The sequence below is a fragment of the Temnothorax americanus genome, unplaced genomic scaffold (genome assembly GCF_048541705.1).
Source record: "Temnothorax americanus isolate GAGA-0224 unplaced genomic scaffold, ASM4854170v1 Scaffold34, whole genome shotgun sequence".
Taxonomy (NCBI): domain Eukaryota; kingdom Metazoa; phylum Arthropoda; class Insecta; order Hymenoptera; family Formicidae; genus Temnothorax; species Temnothorax americanus.
This window is the reverse complement of record NW_027509485.1, coordinates 1,836,791-1,856,382: the sequence shown is the minus strand read 5'-3', so window position 1 is coordinate 1,856,382 and position 19,592 is coordinate 1,836,791. Positions and strand designations below refer to the sequence as shown.

Below are 19,592 nucleotides of genomic sequence, written 5' to 3'. Positions count from 1 at the left end.
ACCGACGATATAATCGGACGATAAGAGCTAGGCGGACATATACTTGTGGAGTCTTATTACCATCGCGACTCGCAGAGGATACTCGTTATTTTCAGTTTTCGCCGGTAATGTTACCGCGGCGTCTAGCCTTTCTTTCACCAGAGGGACGGCATCCCGGATATGATAACAGTTCGCTAAAGTATTTTGAAACATAAACATTTGATAATGCGACACATCTCCAAAGACGTCTATCTACGTGTATGATTTTTTTCACAAAAACAAGATTGCGATAACAAATTGCTCGTAATTTAAACGAGAATAAGGTTGCTTGTATAAAACGAAAGGAATCTACCACTAGCTGTACGTAACACGTCGGGTATTGTGAATAGCTACGCGCAAAGAATCAGAGACGAGCAAAGGTAAGCAGAGCAAGGAGCTATTATTCCACGTAACGTGAAACTTTAATCAAGAAACTGCTGTGAATTTCCAGTAATTTCCAGACATATTTTCTTAATGTATTCTGTGTACCCCCTACCACGAGCAGGTTTATATACTTGATTTTATTCATACGGGCAATCTAGTTGCATGTAAAGAACACGCACACACGTATTCTTTGTATATTCCCTCGCGGATATTCCTTTTGTAAGTACCGAGATGCAGCATTTAGTCTTCTTTCTCGGCACTTCTTTTCCTTCGAGGGTCTGGCTGCAGCGCTCTCGACAAGGCTGCTGCCCGGAAGTCAAAGACCAAAGTTCTGTTCATTAACGGGGTAGAAACGGCCAAGATACAGCCCGCTGTCTATCCCCTTTCTCTAAATCAACCCTCCTCGACCGCCTTCTTCATTTCGATGCGTTCCTTCTGATCCTACCACCTCGCGGCAACTTTTGTCTCAAAGGATTTTTACTTGCTCATTTTTCTCGGAATCTCTTATTTTCTGCTGCGCTCTCGCTCGATTAGCTCTTTTCCTTTCCTTCTCGAACGATTGCGAGATGCGCGTATTACTGGAATTATTTAGCTGCTGTACAGCCGCTGTCGAGAATCGGGAACTCTCGCGTATATCCGTCACGAAATCACCATTCAACGTGGCATGATATCTCAAACGGAAATGTAGCTGCCGCAACAAAATTCCGAACGTTAATCTTCTATATTGAGAGATTCGATAAAAAGGATGTAAAGAAATTGACTGTAAAGAGATGACGATAATCGCGTGGGAGTGTTTCTTCGTTACATATATGTTAAACTGGAGCAAATGGCTCACGGGAAGATGCTGAGAGTCTCCCCCTTGCCTCTATCCGCCACGTGGATATGTAAGGTACGTTGTACTCCTGTCTACCTCGAGGTACGGATTTTCTGCACCCGTTCTTTCCCTTAACTCGTAATCGCGGTTATGGCTTGTTGCTCGCAAATAAGAGAAAATCCGTGCTCGTGACACGTCGTCGTCAACGTCGAGCATACGCGTGGTTACGCGTGTACGATTCCGGGTTTTCTTGCTAAATAGCACGCCAACCGGCCACACACGCACGTGCCAATTCTCCGGCAAGCAACTGTTTGTGTGAGACGGTACCGTTCTTTCAGTTGCGCACGATCTCGCGGGGTTAAAACGCAAGCCACCGTTGCAGAAGCAGAGAACATTGTTCTCTTATTTGCAGACTGTCGATCGACTTTTTTTTGTTTGTAGCAAAATTTCGGTGAACTCTACTAATCTTTTCGTTTTTAAACAGATATATACTTTCTTCGCGACTTGATGTGTTTAAATGTATAAGATAGCGAAATGCGATCAAATATTTAGAGCAATTAAGGCCATTTTTGTGTATTAATCTGTCATGTATTAAAAAGAAATAGAATTTGATAGGTGTGAATACATTTATTCTCGACTTAAAATTTATCATTCTTATTTTGTCATTTATAATTATTCTAATTGTTGATCACATACATGCTGCGTATAAGTATAGGTAACAGAAACTCTCACTCTGCGGCGGTCTCTCGATAATAGCATGTTACTATAGGTGAGAAGATCGTGCTCGATATAAGCAAGGTGCGTTTTACTTGGAAGCGTGGGAGAGATGCGTGTCGAGGCAGCCGGTAGTTACTAAGAACGCGCGGACAGACCGCACGAAGGAGGAAAGCGAACGCTAACGACCGGTCACGTGTCCGACGGGCAAGATAAGGGTTGAAAAAGGAAATTTGTGTTTAGAAAATTACCACGTCATTACCCCGACCAATGAATGCCGCGGTGGCGTACGGACGTACGGACGAGCACAGCGACACGGTAATGTCCGCCCACGAAACGATCGTCGGCGTGATAAGAATGAGTCGAAGAAGAAATTAGAAAGAGAACGCGTGGAGCCGGCCGTGCCCTCCCTTCGGGAAGAATTATCGAGTATTTCGCGGCGATAAGCGACCCCTCGAAAGCGTGACTGGGTAAATTCATCGTGGACTTCATTATTCGACAACTCAAGAGCTTTCGATTCTTCATTTATATTGTATACCTTCTCCTTCTCGCGCTGTACTCCTCTTCGCTCTTCCCGCAACATTATGTTATTCTACTCGTGACCGAGCCATTAGCTCGCGTTTTCTCATCAACCGCCACTTGGAGGCCTCTTTATCGAAGATATCGTTGTGCTCTTTGCTTTGCCCGAAGATGCCATTTATATAGATTAAATCTCGTTTATAAATCTCTTCTTTCAATCCATAATCCATAAACAATGTTTCAGTATTTCAAACGAACTCGTTGGGAGTTGCTTGGCGGACGAGCGAGATGTTTGTAGTCATAATAAAAAATAATCAATTTTTTCGAAGCAATTACTTACGAAAATATAAATTTTTATACCAATGTTATGATTGTTATGAAAGGGAATAAGAATTCCCAATTAAGTGTCAAGCGTGAAACTTGCAGAAACGAATAAATGTGTGTCAAAAAGGAATTTTGCGCGCTATCTGGAAGCGGAAAATCGTTGCCCGATTCTCGTACTCGTTCCGAGGCGACCTAGGTTTTTCGTGGCGAGGTGGATTCACCGTCCGGTTAGGGCCGTGTCGTGCGCGCGTTGTCCGTTGTCCATTATACGACATAAAATTTCTTTCGTCCCAGCAGATAGGATCTGCTACCTCAGTCGCGTGTCCTACCGTGGGATCTGATAACGAACGAACCCGAGTCCGCCCGCACATCTCTCTTTCTCATACGCTATCTCTCTCTCTCTCTCTCTCTCTCTCTCTCTTTTTCGCGCTCGCGGGGGTGGAGGGAGGGGGTTGAACCGACCGATCGGTCGACCGACAGACAGACTGACGGATGGACGGACGGACGGACGGACGGGGGAGAGATGCCGAGGTGATAGAGACGGGTACGCGCGCGTACACACACCGCACAGACGTGAACACGCGCGCACACATTGTACCTCGGATCGTAGACGACCCCAATCATCCCCCACGGCGTGCTTCATCGAACGAAGGCTGTCAATATCGTTGGTATAAGCAGGTCCGATGATGTACGCGCGACGTCAACGAGTCTCTGTAAGATATCGGACGTGCTTTCGATTCGACGCGAGCGTGAGCGTGAGAAAATAGGGTGCGAACGATCGCTTTGTGCACGGCCGCCGTCTCTCGTTCGCCACTCTTTTTCTATCACTCTACTTCTCGCTCTATCCTTCGCTCCTCTTTCCCTCGCTCTCTTTCTTTTTATCCGTCTCTTCTCCGATTTTCTCCGCCGGGGGATGCAATGATAAATGACGTCATCGAGGAAAATGTTACGATTACGGAAATTTTACTTGTATGCGTTGTCATTAATGTATGACCCTATTTATAAAAATTACGTTCGCTATATTACGTCGAGTATTCTCAGCGTTTTCTGATAAGTTATGCCCCTTGTATTTTTAGTTAAATACCAGGACGGCGATAATAACTAATTTTGTTGCCTCCTTTTATAACAACTTTTCCAACAACCGTACGTGAGGAATATCCATAAATATTGTAACTAGGGGAAAAGTACATATTCGTGTTACATTATTGGCGCGCGGGGGAAAAAAAAATAGAATTTTTGCACTCTTTTTTCCCTTTGTCACGGTGCATGCGTCGATCCTTTGATATCAATGAATCGATAGTTGGAGATTCATTGGAGGATCAATCACTAAGAACGCGCTTAGGCTTCTGATCGACGGTCTGTATATTTTATGCGGGGAACGAGACGACGATATAATAATCGAGCATAGCAGGTGGCAGCGACGGCGGTCTCGGCCCATTCTCGTGACAAAAGTACAACGATGATCTAGGGAGGGAAAAGGGGTGAAGGAGGGTCGGCCGCGCGCACGTAGGAGCGTAGAATAATGTAGCGAGGCATTTCCGCATAGGAAGCCGTGCATTAGGCTATCAGATCGAGCACGCGCGACAACGGCATGGTAGAGGAAAAGGAAGAAAAAGTTGCGGGGCAAACCTTTACGTGATTAGGGGGAAAAGAAAGAGTTCTATGCAGAGACTGGCAAAGAATAGACATCTTTAACGTTTCCTTTAATTAACTTTTCTCAAGAAAATCTTCAGGCATGTAAGTTTCATACCATTTTTAGACTAGAAGCGAATAATAGCGAATTATAAAGAACTCTCCTGAATTTTGTCTTACAATTAAAATTTTCATTAGAAAAATAATAAATTAAAATCCTATTTTAGATATATATAAAAGCAAGAGAAAGAGAATATCACTATAAATTATTGATATATATACTTTCATATTAATATATACTACCAGATGCATATCTCGTATATAAGAAAAATAAATGGAAACTTTTGATTATATCATGGTATATACCGTGACTAACATGTTCTACATTTAGAAAGCACGTTCACGGTTATAATCGGATATATCGATGCAAGCGAGTCACATAGCGCAATACCACGGCTTACCACACGAAGCGTTTGATTCTTTGGATTTTAGATTTGATTTTCGAATTAATGAGGAAGCAACTGTTCGGTTTACTTAAGAAAATTTCAATCTATAGCGAGTTCGAAAATACGAGAAACAATTCACAATAAATCTCATTAAGGAAGATTTCGGGGAGGGTAGGTGGAATGGCGAGGAGGCGAAAAAACCCTCGGGTCAAATGTACCGAATTATGTTGAAGCGGTAATTAGCTTTGTGCGTATACCGTGAAATACGAGCGTGCAATTTCGCCGGACGTTTGGAAGTTTCGCAAACAAACCACGTGCGCTTGCTCTTTTATCTGCGATTCCACTCTTTTGGATAGGCCCCGACGAATAAAGTTACGCGGAACAATAGATTGATAATTAACAGCGATGTTCGCGTCGCTGTCAAAACGGACAGAATCCTTTTATTTTTTTTTCCGCAATTTTACGCGTATATGACATTCCATTCCGCTCGATTATCTTGGTCTACAACCGAACGACGTTAAAAAAGATGCCTGGCGGAACGCTTCACCGACGAGTCGGCCATAAGATATTGTAATTAACTCGACTACTCAGAACAACTAAGCGCCCGCTCGTTAACGTTTTATTTATCGTCGTACGTATGCATTTTTTATTTAGAACAGTATATCTCAAGCACGTGGTCTCCGCACGCCGTAATTGTGAGAGAGCGCGATGTCGGCGCGCGCGACGCCATCGCGCGAGGGACTTACGATTTTCACGAGAGTGGACATCTCGCGATAAGAAAGCGGTAATAATGTAACGATGAGAGCACGCGCGCGCGAGCGATCCACCTTCGACCGCCTTGTATCTTGGATCTGTACTGTACTCAGCCTAATTATAATCAGGCTAATGCCTGCCGGACAGTATGCGTCGGTACCTACCGGCCTCCTACGCTTCTATACCTGGCGCTATGTAGGTAGCGTTACTTATCCCCAGCTGCTCTACGAGAGAGGGTAATTAAGATTCGGACACACCCATCGTGACTCTCGTCTCTTGGGCTCTGACCGCTTCTGCAAAGGGAGTGGTCGATCCCTCGAAAACCTCGTTCTCGTTTGCATACACGAAACGCGCCTCTGTTATCAGAGAAACGTCTTCTACGATTCCATTCTTTAAAGGGAGTCACCGCACGAGATGTCGAAAATGTCCGAGATTACGTAGGGGAGTGGCGACACGGCTGTCCGCCGTATCCTTGAGATTTTCTACATGACCGTCTGCTCGTTCTCGTTGGATTTAGTTATCCATTCAGCAGCGGTAACCGTACCGAAAATAATTCTCGATTTGAGTGAGATCGAAAATACGCGAATTAATTGCATACGTGAAGATTTAATCCAGATAGATGACAAATTTAGATTTAAAAGATACATTCATTCATTCAAATTACCTATAAAAACATCTTCCTCGTATAAGAACGACGTTTTTGGTGAGATATCTTTAGGATCTTTGGTTTTTCGCGCACGATACTCTAGAGCGAGAGAACGGTAGAATATATAGGTACGCGAGAAACAAGCCGCTCGCGTAGATGTACAAGTTGAAAAGACTTATTCGCTACGTTGCTGAGCTATATACCTAAGTTCAAAACTACTGTAAGTTCAAAATTATACATTACTCACCGGAAGTTGGAGAACCACTTGACCAGCTGCGCTGTATTGTTTTTATTAAACTTGATGTCGGGGAAGTACATCTTAAGGACGGCCGAGGATGGGTACCTGACCCAGAAGAACATCAGCTTCGCCTTCCTCAGATGCATCGGCGTCAGCGTCGACGAGTTCACCGCGGTTAAGGAAATAGTCATTTTGCGATCTATATAAATATATATAAACACATAGAAATGTGTATGCGAGAGACGAAGGAATTCTCCAATAAAAAAAAGGATTAAGAGCTAAGAGAGAAAAGTGCGGTAGAGAGAAGCGTCGACTCGTTTCTCGGTCCGAGTATCTCAAACATAATCGTGTTTTCTTTCGTATCGAATTGGATCAGAAATCGTACAAATTGCGGCTATCGCGAGGGCAGGCGATAGAAGGGTTCTTACCGCGAAGTTGATCTACGATTGGCCATATCCTCAGCAGAAGCCTTACCGACTCCTTATTGGTAATAGGATCTCTACATGTGGTTTCATCGCAATCTTATTCGATTAATTCGCGCGACTCTGGCCGTATTGCTACAGCACTTTCGACTTCGTTTACCCGAAACGTGTACGCTCGTATTCGATACCATAAACGTGAAATATCGGCGCGTAATCTCGCGTTAATCTCGAGCTGATAAAAAAAATTCCGGATAGATTTTCTCGAAAGAAAGAAAAAGTAAAGAGGGGCGTAGGCATGCAACAAAATGAATTCGGATGCGTCAAATGCCAGCGAGAACCGCGATGGAGACTATAGGATGGTGCGTCCGGAGGAGCGCGGAACAGCAGATCGTGTCACGGCGATGCACAACGCGCTCGACCTACCCCAAGAGAGAGGAGGGAGTGAAAAAAATGCGCCATTGATTTTACATCAAAGGCCGACTAAAAAGGCGGCAAAGAACGGCACGCTAGCCCGATCGAGCGATCCGGTCCAACACGCCGATGCAGTTCCGACATTGCATCGGACGATCGGCGCTCACACGAACCCGCGGCGCGACACTCGCCTTTTTTTCCTCGCTGCACCGAGGCGAACTCCCCGATTCGCGAGCCACCGGATCTCTGCACGCTCTTTCGGTAACTCAGAAGCAAGCCGCGGTGGGGTGGATCATGCACGATAATCGAGCTGCTGAGCCATTCGTTTTCCGACGATCCCAAAAGTGCATCTTAATCGCGATGCAATCGCGGCTATTTTAATCATTTCGAGAGAAAGGTCAAGAATATTTTTAAAATAAAATCTGGACATAATCTTTTATTAATATGCGATTCCTTAAATTGATATATAATGTAACTCAAATCGTTCGGCGAAATTAGAATTTTTTTCCTTTATCATGTTAATCTATAAATTTTTAATATTAATTGTTATCGTGTATATATTAAACTATTTTAAATATTTATCATTATTTATGAATACTTAAAAATGTGTGATAAATTACTGAAAAATATGATTTGTCAGACAACGCAAATTAATTTCTAATAAACTCAATTAAATTTAGGTCTAATAAAATTTGCATTCTATCATATACGGTTCTTTATCAGAACTCTTCGGACTTTACCAAAATGTGACCAATGTAAATGTAACGAGTGAAACAGCATCTTTCTTGCGCGTGTCGGAAAATGAGATAAATATTTGCAGACAAAATTCGATACTCAGAAATTTAGCCTTACGAAGGCTTGTATCACCGAGATCAGCGAAAGTAGCTTAGGATAAGCCGAGGAGACGCTCGAAATGTGAAGTTCGCGAAACGCTCAGGCTGAATTGCGAAATTGCGGGACAGATTATTGGCTTGCGAAGTTGGGTGAGACTGCAAGCCGAGGGTGGGCCGAGGTAGGTAAAGAACTTTTGGCTCGGTGCGTTGTTGCCGGACAAACTCTACTCGTAGGTGCAGCCAACATTAGCCTAACTCCGTGGCAAACTAATCTAACATTCGTCCGAGGTTCCTCGCTCCAGCCGCCTTCCAAGCGAGCGAGTGAAACGAGCCATTTTGCCCGGCTTTTTCTCTTTCTCTCAAAAAACTCGCCGCTACATCCTAAACTTTTCGCGCGTTTCGCTTCTCTTCTATCTCAAAAAATATCCCTGAGTATCTTAATCGTTTTTTCTAGTATTTCTACATTCTTTTTAACGCCAGAATTAATCTTCAGATAACATATTTACAGTATTTTTCATTTTAATTTTAATTAATTCTTTATTATCTATAGACGAACGATTAGTATCAATTTTTCCAAACGTTTTAATTATTATAAAATGTATGTTATGATTTTTAAAATGTTATCTGAAGAAAATTTCATAAAATTGCAGAGCATTATTACCAATTGCGCTCTTCAGCATATGGGTATTAGAAAAGGATATTGTAGGCTGAATTCCATCGTAGCTGATGTCGCCGGAATTGCAGTCGCTAGCTCGGTCGTTGCTGTCCATCCTGAGGTGTCCGTAGTCCGGACTACCGTGCTGGGCTGCCGCCAGTAAGGCTGGATGCAACATCGCCGGCGGATGGGGCAGTGGAGGGGAATCCCTGAGTTCTACACCTCCACCCGGAGGACTCGCGGGTAAATGATGTGGCCCCGGCGGTGGTACTTGACCAGGATGACTCGCGTGTGGATTGAAAAACGGCGAATAGGGCGAGAACACTTGACTCTCGTGGAGGCTTGGATTTGGTATCGCTACGCTGGTTGGCAGGGACACCGGCAGCATCGGTGGTGGCGCGTGGTAGGGTCTCGGTGGTGGAGGAGGCGGGGGACTATCACTACCTCCTTGAGATCCGTTTCCCTCTTGCGCTAGGATTCTGGACACCGTTCTGGGAGTAATTCTTGTATCCGTCACCTGTAAAGCGTACTAATTAGTATTTTTTTTTAGTCAGATTTATTAATTTCTCATACTTAATATAACTCAATATAATTTATGACTAATTTTTATATTATAGCATCTTAAATAAAAATAATAATAAAAATTAAGAAATATAATACTTTCGCTGTGATTTTATTGACTTTAATTTACGTAGTGTTATTCGAAAATTATGAATGACTTGAAGTTAATATTCTTTTTATATATACATGTAAAAAATTCTATAATTTACGTATACATTTATGTCAACAACATATCAACTTATATCAATATACATATTATATGAATATTATTATAAATTTTATATTTAATTTATATAAATATGATAACAAATTACAATGCTTACTTTATGACGTTTTTTCTTCGGCGTCATGACAAGCGACAGGGCCTCATTTTGTTCCGAGTCCCTGTTTTCTCTCTCGTCACCTCTCATATTGCAGTATTGGTCGCGTTGTTGTTGCTCCCTTTGTTGCTGCTCGCGTTGCTGCTGATGTTGCTGTTGGTGTTGCTGTTGTTGCTGCGCCTGCATGGAGGCCTGCATGGCGTATATCGTCGGCGGTTTTGGGGTCTGAAACATTCCAACGCTCGGCCTTCCGTGCGAGGGCAGCTGATTCATCTGATTAAGATTGTTTTCCGTGGGGCCAGCATGAGGGCCATGGGGCACACCACCTATGGATCCGATTTGCGAAAACCCCGTGGGCTGTGGAGGAGGGGGCCCACCGTTGAGGGGCCCCCGTGGCCCGTTTGGGCCACCGGGTGGTTGCGGAGCTCCTCTATCGACCACTTTCGTCCTGGGCGATTTTCTTTCGAGCATTTGGCTCGCCAAAAGGAGGTCCTTATTGAGCTGCTCGGCAGCAGCCTGCGCTGCCTCGGTTTGTTTACCGAGAAACCTCCTCTGTTGCACGAACCTCGATACTATGCTGTCAATCAGATTTGTTAAAGAAGAAGTTATTTCCGTCTTCAAAATATCCGCCAGGCCTTCCAAATCGGCTCCGGTGATATGAGGACCGGACGAACTGGCTGCTGCGGCGGCACCTCTGAAGACGTTTAACCTTTCCTGGAAGTCTTTATGTTGAATCGGCGTACTGGCTGATTGCATTTGCGGCGTCTGCGGCGTCGAAGGGCCAGTGTTATTCTGGCTCTGTTGCTGAGATTGGCTTGGTGGCGGTGGCGAACTCTGTCGTTGATGTTGCTGCTGCTGTTGTTGTTGTTGCTGCTGCTGCTCCTGCTGCCGCTGTTGCTGCTGTTGCTGCTGCTGCTGTTGCTGTTGCCGCACAGCCGCTTCTTGATGTTGTTTCATTCTCTCGAGGGCAGCATGCTGTTGTTCAAAGTAGAGTTTATGCCCCATGTGATACATAGCGGCAGCCGCTGCGTGGGGGTGATCAGGTGGGAGGGCCGGGAGACCGTTGTACGGCGGTGGATGAGGTCGTGGCGGCCTCGGTGGTGGTTGCGGTTGATGCTGAGGACTGGGTGGCGCATCACCGCTCTCACTTGTATCTGGCTCCATTCTACTGGAGAGCTCCATGTACTTTTGTTGCATCTCCGCCAATTGCTCGTGCAGCATTTTCAATTGTACTTTCAAATTATCTTTTTCCTCCCGTTTCTGCCTGATCGTCGCCGGGTCCTCCTCCTCCTCGCTCTCGTCTTCGTCGTCCATCATGGTATCGTTGACACTATGCTGGAGAACGTGATGCACTGTCTGTTGCTGAGGTTGATAGAGCTTGCGCTTTTTGCAACCGTTCACCGTTGCTGGCTGAAGCGCTGGGCTACTGCGCATCGTGCTGACGATGTTCTCCACGCGGGCGCGTTTAATCTCCGTCGTTGGAGAGCTCGTCTCGGTCTTCGGCACGATCGGACAAGGAGAGTGACTGGGGCTACGTTTGATATTCATCGACTCCTGCATCTCTTCCTTGACGGAGACCGAGCCCGATCTTGGTGCCGTTGGGCTAGGAGGCAGACTCTGCTCGCAATCCGATCCGTCCAAGTTCGCCCCCGGTTCCATACCGGCCTCGGCAAAGGCCTCCTCCATCGCGCGTGCCGCAGAGGCAGCATCCTCAGCGCTGTCCTCAGCATCGCCCGGCATCACGGTATCACGGTCACTGTGATTCGCGTTATTCACGACGTTATTACCATCACCACTCTCTTCCCCGCCACTCTGCACTGTTCCACTGCGCGCACTATCACTATTTTGTTGATGCTGTTGGGGACTCTGCTGATGCTGTGATTTAAGTAATTCCGCGGTAGTATTGTTATTGTTATTACTGTGTATACTGTTGTTATTGTTCGGCTGCTCCTGCACGCCGAGAGCGGAGAGTTTACGCCCCTGCAGAAGCATGTCGCGTAACATGTGCTGCGTGAGATCAGCCGTGGCGGGATCATCACAATTAACCACGGCGCCCGGTTGCAAATTCGAGGCGGGATCCATGCCGGCACCGGTCATCCCGTGGCCGCCCTCTGGCGGGGATCCGCCAGCGTCACTGGCCTGTTTGACCTGCCTTCCTAATAACTCGTTCAGCATCTTGGCGGGGCCGAAGCCCGGAGCCCCGAAGAAGCCGAAGGCCGCGTGGGCGGAATGCTGCTGGGTTGTAGGACCCGTCGTAGCTGTACCTAAATGACTTTGACTGCCAGTCGCTCCAGCCTGTTGCTGGAGCTGTTGTTGCTGTTGTTGCTGCGATTGCGACTGATGATGTTGCTGTGGCTGTTGCTGCCCTGGCTGCTGTTGCTGTTGATGTGACGGCGGTCCACTACCACTGAAGATCGAGCCGTATAGACCACCACCGAGAAAAGATGGCCGGGAGCTAAAGTTCGGTATACTCGAGTAGCTGTTGCGCGGCTCGCCGGCGTCCACGCGCTGTCTGGTGCGCTTCTGCTTCTTCAAGAGTTGCTGTTGCTTGCTTTCCGTGGTTGCTCCGTAGAGGGCGAAACACTCGGTCTCCTCCTCCGATGACATCATCGGCCGTCTGGTTGGTCGGCCCCCCGAAGGCCTCCGCGTCCCCTCCCCGCCAGGGCTTCTTGTCACCCTCCCCTCGCTCGAATAGCCCCTCGTGGCTCAGTGCGCTGCCTCGGCTTCTGCACTGTGTAGTCTCTCCGGTACCCCTACTACAGCTGCCTTTTATCCGCGCCTTTTCCTTCTAGCTAATGCTCCCCACCTTGTTCGCCACCAACCACCACCGCCTCTCCACTTCCTTTGCCTTCGCCGTCTCCTTCTCGGTCTTCTTCTCCTCCTCTTCCTTTTCCGTCTTCTTCACCGCCACCGCCTCCTCCTCCTCCTCCTCCTCCTCCTCTGCCGCCTCCTCTGCTTTCTCCGCCGCCGCCGCCGCTGACGACGACGCCGGCACCCTCCTCTTACCCGACGAACTCCTGCTTCCGCCTCTTCTCCTTCTTCTCCTTCTCTCGCGCTTCCTCTTCTTCTTCTTCCGTCGTTCCTCGCTTTTTCTGTGCTTTCTTTTCACTATTCCTTGCCCCGCACCTTCCGCCGTAGAGCTGACGCCAACGGCTGAGGCTGCTGCTCGGTGACTTGGTGTCGGACGTCCGCCTTCGTCTCGGGATGGCGGGTCTTCTTTGGAAGATTCGATTCGTTATCGGGTCTGTATCCGCTGCTGTCGTGCTTCTTACTACCTCTGCTACGGTAATTGTTATAACCGGGACCGCCGCTGTTGCTACCGATGCGTTTACTCCCGGTGATTGTTGCGATGTTGTTGCCGTTGATGATAACCAGAAGGGAAGCCGGTATGCTCGCGTGCGGAATCCTCGTGCTCCCGCCTGGGAGCTGCATCCTTCGAGCTCGCCAAAGGGCTAAGTGCCCCTCGCTCCCTCGTCTCGATTTTCGTGGCCGCAATTCTCCGATACGTCTGTAATGAAAAAAGACGACGGTTCATCTTAGCGATCTGTGCCGGCTAAACGTATATATCGCTTGTCTCTATATGTATATAATAAGAGAATCGATTCAAAGGAACGATAATAGCATAGAGTTGAGTATTTTAAGCTCTGTATATAGACCGTTGCATTGAAAAAAACATCGTTTCCGTAGATAGGAAGTACTCGATGGTGTGTACACTTGTCATTTCATCTTATTATTAGCTTATCTTATTTTAACCGCAATACAAACCGCAAGAATGTTTAAAGCGGACTATTATAGATGCATCGTTAATCCTCATAATCATAATGTGCTCTTTGCAAGTTTTTTCTATTGAAGATACAAATATGTACGTACATTTTTATTTTACTAATATTCTGTTTTAATATTCTATCGTTTCATATTTAGACACACATATAGATATATCGCGATAAACATTCTTAGAAATTAAGAAATTCTGTAAAAAATATTTCTTACTTTCCGAGAGATATGGACATACGATTCGAGAAAAATACATTAATGCAAGATGACGCATGACGTCACGACACGATAGAACACGAGAAAGGAGTGCGAAGTGTTATCGGTTAAAAATACAATGATCGACCACGACGAGGGCGACGACGACGACGACGGCGACAAAGAAGAAGAGCAGACCGCGGGTGACAGTTGCAAGCAATATGTTTCACCCTCCGTCCGAACACCCTGCGGCCGATGGGAGCAAAAACTCAAAGTATAGTGAGTTACGAGGGGGTTAGGCGAAGAAGGGGGTGGTTCGCCTCAGAAGCGGCCATAAGAAAATTACTTGCGTTGAATATCTTATTCGATACGTAAGCAGTTCCGCCTAGAGTGGTCTCTTCGCCGGGGGATGCATACCGTCGTCGGTCGATATACTCAACGAAAGAAAAGGGGGGCACAAAAAGTAATTGATAGTCCACTCATTGCTCGCTCGATCATAGAGCAGGCCCATCTGACTTGCTCGGATAAAAAAAAAAATAGAATCGAGATCCTCTGTGCGTCTTTATATTCATACAGCCGATCTTCACGTTTTCATTTTTGTTCATAAATTTGCCGCTCGCTAATACCGATTTTATTATAAAAGCCAATAGGTAACAGTATATCGTTATTGTCGTTACAATTATTTGCTCGGCACAAAATTTTTTTAATAGTATCCGTTTTTGTTGCAGTCTCCACGCGCGCAAATAATCGCTCTTCATTCGTCAATGGTATACGGCCTGTTAGAAGCTTCGATCGTCATGCAGTTCAATTGACGCTGCGTATAAGTGCGTAAGTGAGACGTTTGTGGTAGTCGCACGTATGCATCACGGTATAGAGCTTGAATACGTACTAATACAGTGTGGATGAGCACACGCGTTTGTGCACACGTACGCGAGATTCGAAGCAACAGCTGAGCAGTTTAAAGCACCTGCGCTCAATAAGCCGACAATATTCCATAGTTTGCCTACGCGTAAACCCCCTGCGTACGAGGACACCCCGATATTCGTTCCAATACGTATCAAAAAGTCAAAAGAGTTTGCAAAGAACAATGCGTGAGGTGTCGCGAGGCAAAGGAAGTTTAATGAAAATTGTATTTCGTGAATAAAAGTAACATTTTATTCTTTTATTTTACTTTACCGAGATCAAACTTTTTATATATAAATGTAATTAACATTATAATTTTTACAAACAGATGTTGTAAGAATGCATGACGTGATAAGAAATAAAGCATATTGAACGAGGTTGCGGCAACCGTCGTAAAGATAATATATTTTTCTTTGTTGTAGATCAAAAATTGCAAGTTGCGTAACAGGAAGGCAGATTGTTGAAATACGCGCGCGTACTTGAAGTATCATCGACGTCCTCATTGCGCACTCGAATCACTATTACATAAACGTTCAATTACAGCAAGTTAGCGCGCATTCTCGGACGTTTCCTCGAAGAGGAGCAATTCATTCTGAGAAATTACTAGGCAGTTCCGTTGGCAATTACTTTAGAGGGGCGCAGCGCTTGTTGCAGCCCTCGTTACTCCAGAAGTGACATATGGTGTCGACCTCGATAAGGTCTATGGGATGACGATTGTACCTGGATAGGAGGGACGCTTCGAGGGGGGTCAGACTTCAGTCTTTCCCGTTTTTGATCGGTACTTCCCCGTGTGCCGTCATGCGTGGGACGAAAAGGGGAAAACAAAAAGGTGCCGGTGCCCTGCACCGGAAGTGGCTTCAGGAACTCTCCCACTGTTGCGTCGATTCGGAAGTAGACGCGACGAGCTAATTACACGCGAGGAGTGTGTTCGCCAAGGTGAGCGCGGGAGAAAGGGTTTTACCGCTACTTAGTATTCGATAACAAATTTTTAATAAGTACTCTAAAATTTTTATCTTCTCGTTTTAAAATGCGAATTTTTTTCTTACAACGTGAAAATTTTTATCTAATATACGAAAAGAAATTGCACCGCTGTTATTGCGAAGGAATTGAAAGAAAAAAACTACTGACGTAATATACGGAAGTTAAACATATATATTAAGCGTATTAAGTCATTTTTGTTCATAGTATTAGCGACTATTAAAGTGCAACAAAAACACACATCGGCAAGTCACCAATAATCATTTCCTGTACGTCATACGATATTTACCATTTAAGCAGGTGGGTAGATTTCAAAGCGTGATTATAGTGCACAGTGATAGGGTCCGCAAGTAATACGTAGGATAGTTAATGCATGGGGAACCCTCGATGGAACTTCAAGGTGATAGTCAATAATATTACAAGTGATCGCTTCTTTTTTTAAGTAGATGACGACGCGTGAAAAGTCGCGCGAGTTGAGTATAACGATTCGAGAACGATGTAACTCTTCCACGAGCAAATTTTTACGAACCCTTGTACTTCCGCTATATTCTCGTGCGTGCGAACAATTTTTTAGTTCCCCCTACGAAACAACCGAAGAAATGAAGGAAGATAGTTCCTACGTGAGCATCACATGGTGCGCCTACCCCACATGGCGTTGTCGAGATAACATAGCGGTGGCATGTGCATCGGAATTCCACCCCCTGTAGGTGTCATGTGGTGAGTGTTCGCAGGGGGTTGCATGGGAACTCGACTGTGGTCATCAGTCCATGTCCATCGCCGTATATATATACGCACGCACGACGCTTAGGCACGTAGCCGACTCTTCAACCCTCCCGGTATATAAAATTATTGTAACATTCGTTTCGTCATTATGCCTACGACGATATTGCAGGGGAGAATAGGCATAGCTCGTATAGCCGTAACACGCATCCGCGTCCGTGGTCTTGCCTAAGCGCAAACGTGTAGACACGCGCACACGCGCGCAAGCGAAACGTACGCGCCGGGGTATACTCACACGCGTCGGCGGGCGCACACGGCGCGGCGGCCCATCGTGTATGTACTGCACACACGGTTCACACGCGTTCAGCATATTATCGGCCTGCTCTGATGCAACAAGTTGACCGGGTGTCAATTGATGTGTTATTAATTGGAGGTTAATTGCGTTAATGCGCTGTCGACCCCGCCTCTCTGTCGTCTACCCGCTCTCCCACCCCCGACGCCCACCGCGCCCCCGCCTTCAACGAGCCCCACTGTTTTATTATTATTTTGCATTCGAATCGTTTCGATTCAACACACACTGGCACGCGCCCAAACCAAACTGGTGAGAGAAAGAGAAAGAGAGCGTGCGAGAGCGAGAGCCGACCCGGCAGGGCGCGAGCCGGAGAGAGCGCGAGAGAGCATTTAAAAGCGGCGGCCTGTCACCGATTTTCATAATTCACAGCTCGTTAAATTTGTTTCGCTTTTTGCCCCGCTTTTCGCGGTTACGCGCCCCGACGCCATTAATCTACCTTCGGTCGTTTTCAATGAGTTTAATCGCGTTTCAAAAACAATGTGGGTCAACGCCACGCTTGTGTTATTCCTGACACGTGAGCATGACCTTCTCGCCGTTTTCATTTCGATTTCGGTTTCCCATTCATGCCGTTGCAGATAGCACGCGATAATGAGCGCCGGCGTTTTTCGAAAGTTTTGACGTTGCGCGGCAATCCAGGCTGCCCTTTGCACTGCATTTGCAGCGGGGCGAACGACGAAATTCTATAAGAGTATAATTTAAGACGAGAGCTAACAATAAGTTTCGTCATTTGTAACTGTCCGTTTTACTAACGGTAGGAAAACAGAGGACCGTTTATGTCCGTTTTGTACAGCTAAGTTTTGGCACATCTAATGTATTTTCGATAAATACATAGAGACGCGCAGATTTATGTCCTAACGAAATGGAGAGAAGTGAACAATTCAATGACGTTTCCTTCATATGAAATCGACGGTCGTCAGGGAATTTCCCGAGGTGCGATCGCAAATCTCGGAGACTTTTCACGAGACGTTTATGCGTTCCTTCCTCCAATACGTTCCCATGACTTCTCGCGCGGTGGGAAACGCTAACGTTTGATATTAAAGGCTACAAAAACTCCTGCGACGCCCTTCGTCCTCTCTCAGGAAAGGAAGTAGGAACAACGGTCTTTGCCCTCAATGGCGTGGACGCGAAGTTGCGGCATCAAACTCGGTAAACTTTGTTGCAGTGAGAACAGTCGCACGTTTGTTTAATGATTTATTATATTAATTTAACGGTTTATAAAATTTACCCTGGTCAATTTGATCTGTGTATTTATATTTATATTTATCTACGAGTATATATCGTATAAAAGTAAAATCAATGGAGCTTGTTAAAGCTTATCAGTTGTATTTCATTAATACAATTCAGTAATGCAGACATCGTTACAAATGTATCGTTTACAGTAATACCGTATCTGATTTAATTTGAAAAACAATGAAACAACAATTGTCTAATAGCGTTTTACAAATAAGTAAATTATCTCGTTTTAACTGCATCAAATTTTTCAAAGAGTATACAAACAAATTATACGACCGCGTAACTGTAAGTTACACGAAAAATAAGAAAACTTTTATGTATTAGGAAAATACCAGCGAAATGTAACCTTGAAACGTTCAAAGAGCCAAGAAGAAATTCCCCTGTTACCGACGACACTGTAAGATCAAGAAGGCCCCCTCGGTAGAATTCAGGTGGTTCGCCGGGTGGCGTCCCCGATTTAAATGTCCAGGTATCCCCTGATTGTATACCCGATCGAGGTAACTTCTCGAGACTCGGTTCCCCCTTGGGCGCTCTCGCCCTGTCGAGGAGGAAAGACGAAGGAGAAGGGCGAAGAAGGTAAGAATGCCTCCTTACGATACGGAAAGAGCGCGTGCCAGCTGCCGTTTCGAGGCATAACCGACGTTTCGGCTTCTTGTTGTCATTGTTATACCCCACTGAGGTTCCCCTAACGTCTTGGGGCTGAACGGACCTCGCCTTTCTAACGTCTTGAGAAACAAGCGAACAAGCTGGCTCGTGCCGGGGGAGGAGTAACGGTTTCCGCTTGCTCCGACGTTACATAATTATCCATTCACTTCTACCTACGCCAGTAATTTCTCAAACGTGAAAAATAGAAAATGAAATAAATAATAAATAATAAATAAAAACGTAGAAAGAAAAAGAAAAATCCACAATATTTGTACTGTCACGTTTTTAGAGTTGAATGTTCTATATTGATATTTTCTTTCTTCAAATTGTTCTCTCTCTCTCTCTCTCTCTCTCTCTCTCTCTCTCTTTTCTTTCTCTCAATATAATTCTTTATGAGAATATCTCCCCTCGAATTTTTTGTTTATAATTATATAGCGAGATGCGATATAATAAAGAGTACAAGTGAATGGACGTATCGCCGAAGAGAAGAAGCGGATTTAGATTTCGGTATTTTTCTTCTTCGTCTTTTGGCTACTCCTCGAGGCAATTATGGAGATACATTCGCGGCATATTGGCAACCAAGAACATCCAGGATTACCGGCGTTATTGTCGTCATCATTTCGAGGCGCGGTCTTCTTATGGCAGTCGGCCAACGTGTTTTCTATGCTTTTGCGACGACGGCAATCATGCCGCGGACATTATCGGGTACCGAGGATTACTTAATTATATTCAATTGCCAAAGTTTCGTATGTTTGTGCGGCGTATAACGGCCGCGGTATCTCCACGGAAGCGTCTGGGAGCTGCCATTTTTGAAAGTATCCCGGAACGAACGGTGGTCGCGTCGTCGTTTTCTAGAGAAACTAGTAAATCGCGTATTGTCGAGCGTATTGTGTTTTTACCTATTCGACGTAAAAATACAGTGCAATCCATACGAACGTTACGGAAAGTCTATAAAATTTTAACTCGTCTATCTTGCTAACGACACACCCGGGATTATAAAGAGTAAAATAAAACGAACGCGTCCAAAATAGAACTCAGCGGGAGATCGAAAGTCATCCGCTCGCTCCCAAGATCTAAGAGAATAGATACGAGGATAAATAGA

General features: G+C 45.5%; 2 protein-coding genes across 9 annotated transcripts in view; both read right to left on the bottom strand.

Moving 5' to 3' along the window:
- The window catches only part of LOC143901518 (homeobox protein prospero), a 55,273-nt gene extending 42,473 nt beyond the window's left edge, over positions 1-12,800 (bottom strand). For 2 of the 8 annotated variants that reach the window (XM_077413887.1, XM_077413889.1), the window contains exons 1-3: positions 9,694-12,800; positions 8,816-9,338; positions 6,498-6,687 (exon numbers count right to left, since the gene is read on the bottom strand). In XM_077413887.1, coding sequence (XP_077270013.1) covers positions 6,498-6,687; positions 8,816-9,338; positions 9,694-12,300 — 3,320 coding nt within the window. In that variant the 5' untranslated portion in view covers positions 12,301-12,800. The remainder of the gene's footprint in view (positions 1-6,497; positions 6,688-8,815; positions 9,339-9,693) is intronic. The other 6 variants (XM_077413891.1, XM_077413893.1, XM_077413888.1 and 3 more) reach the window with 3 other exon arrangements.
- A 71-nt stretch (positions 12,801-12,871) lies between these two features.
- The window catches only part of LOC143901492 (uncharacterized), a gene marked incomplete at its 5' end in the record, with an annotated part of 79,767 nt that continues 73,046 nt past the window's right edge, over positions 12,872-19,592 (bottom strand). Inside the window, one exon of the mRNA XM_077413855.1 lies at positions 12,872-13,198. Within this exon, the coding sequence (XP_077269981.1) occupies positions 13,019-13,198 (180 nt within the window). The remainder of the gene's footprint in view (positions 13,199-19,592) is intronic.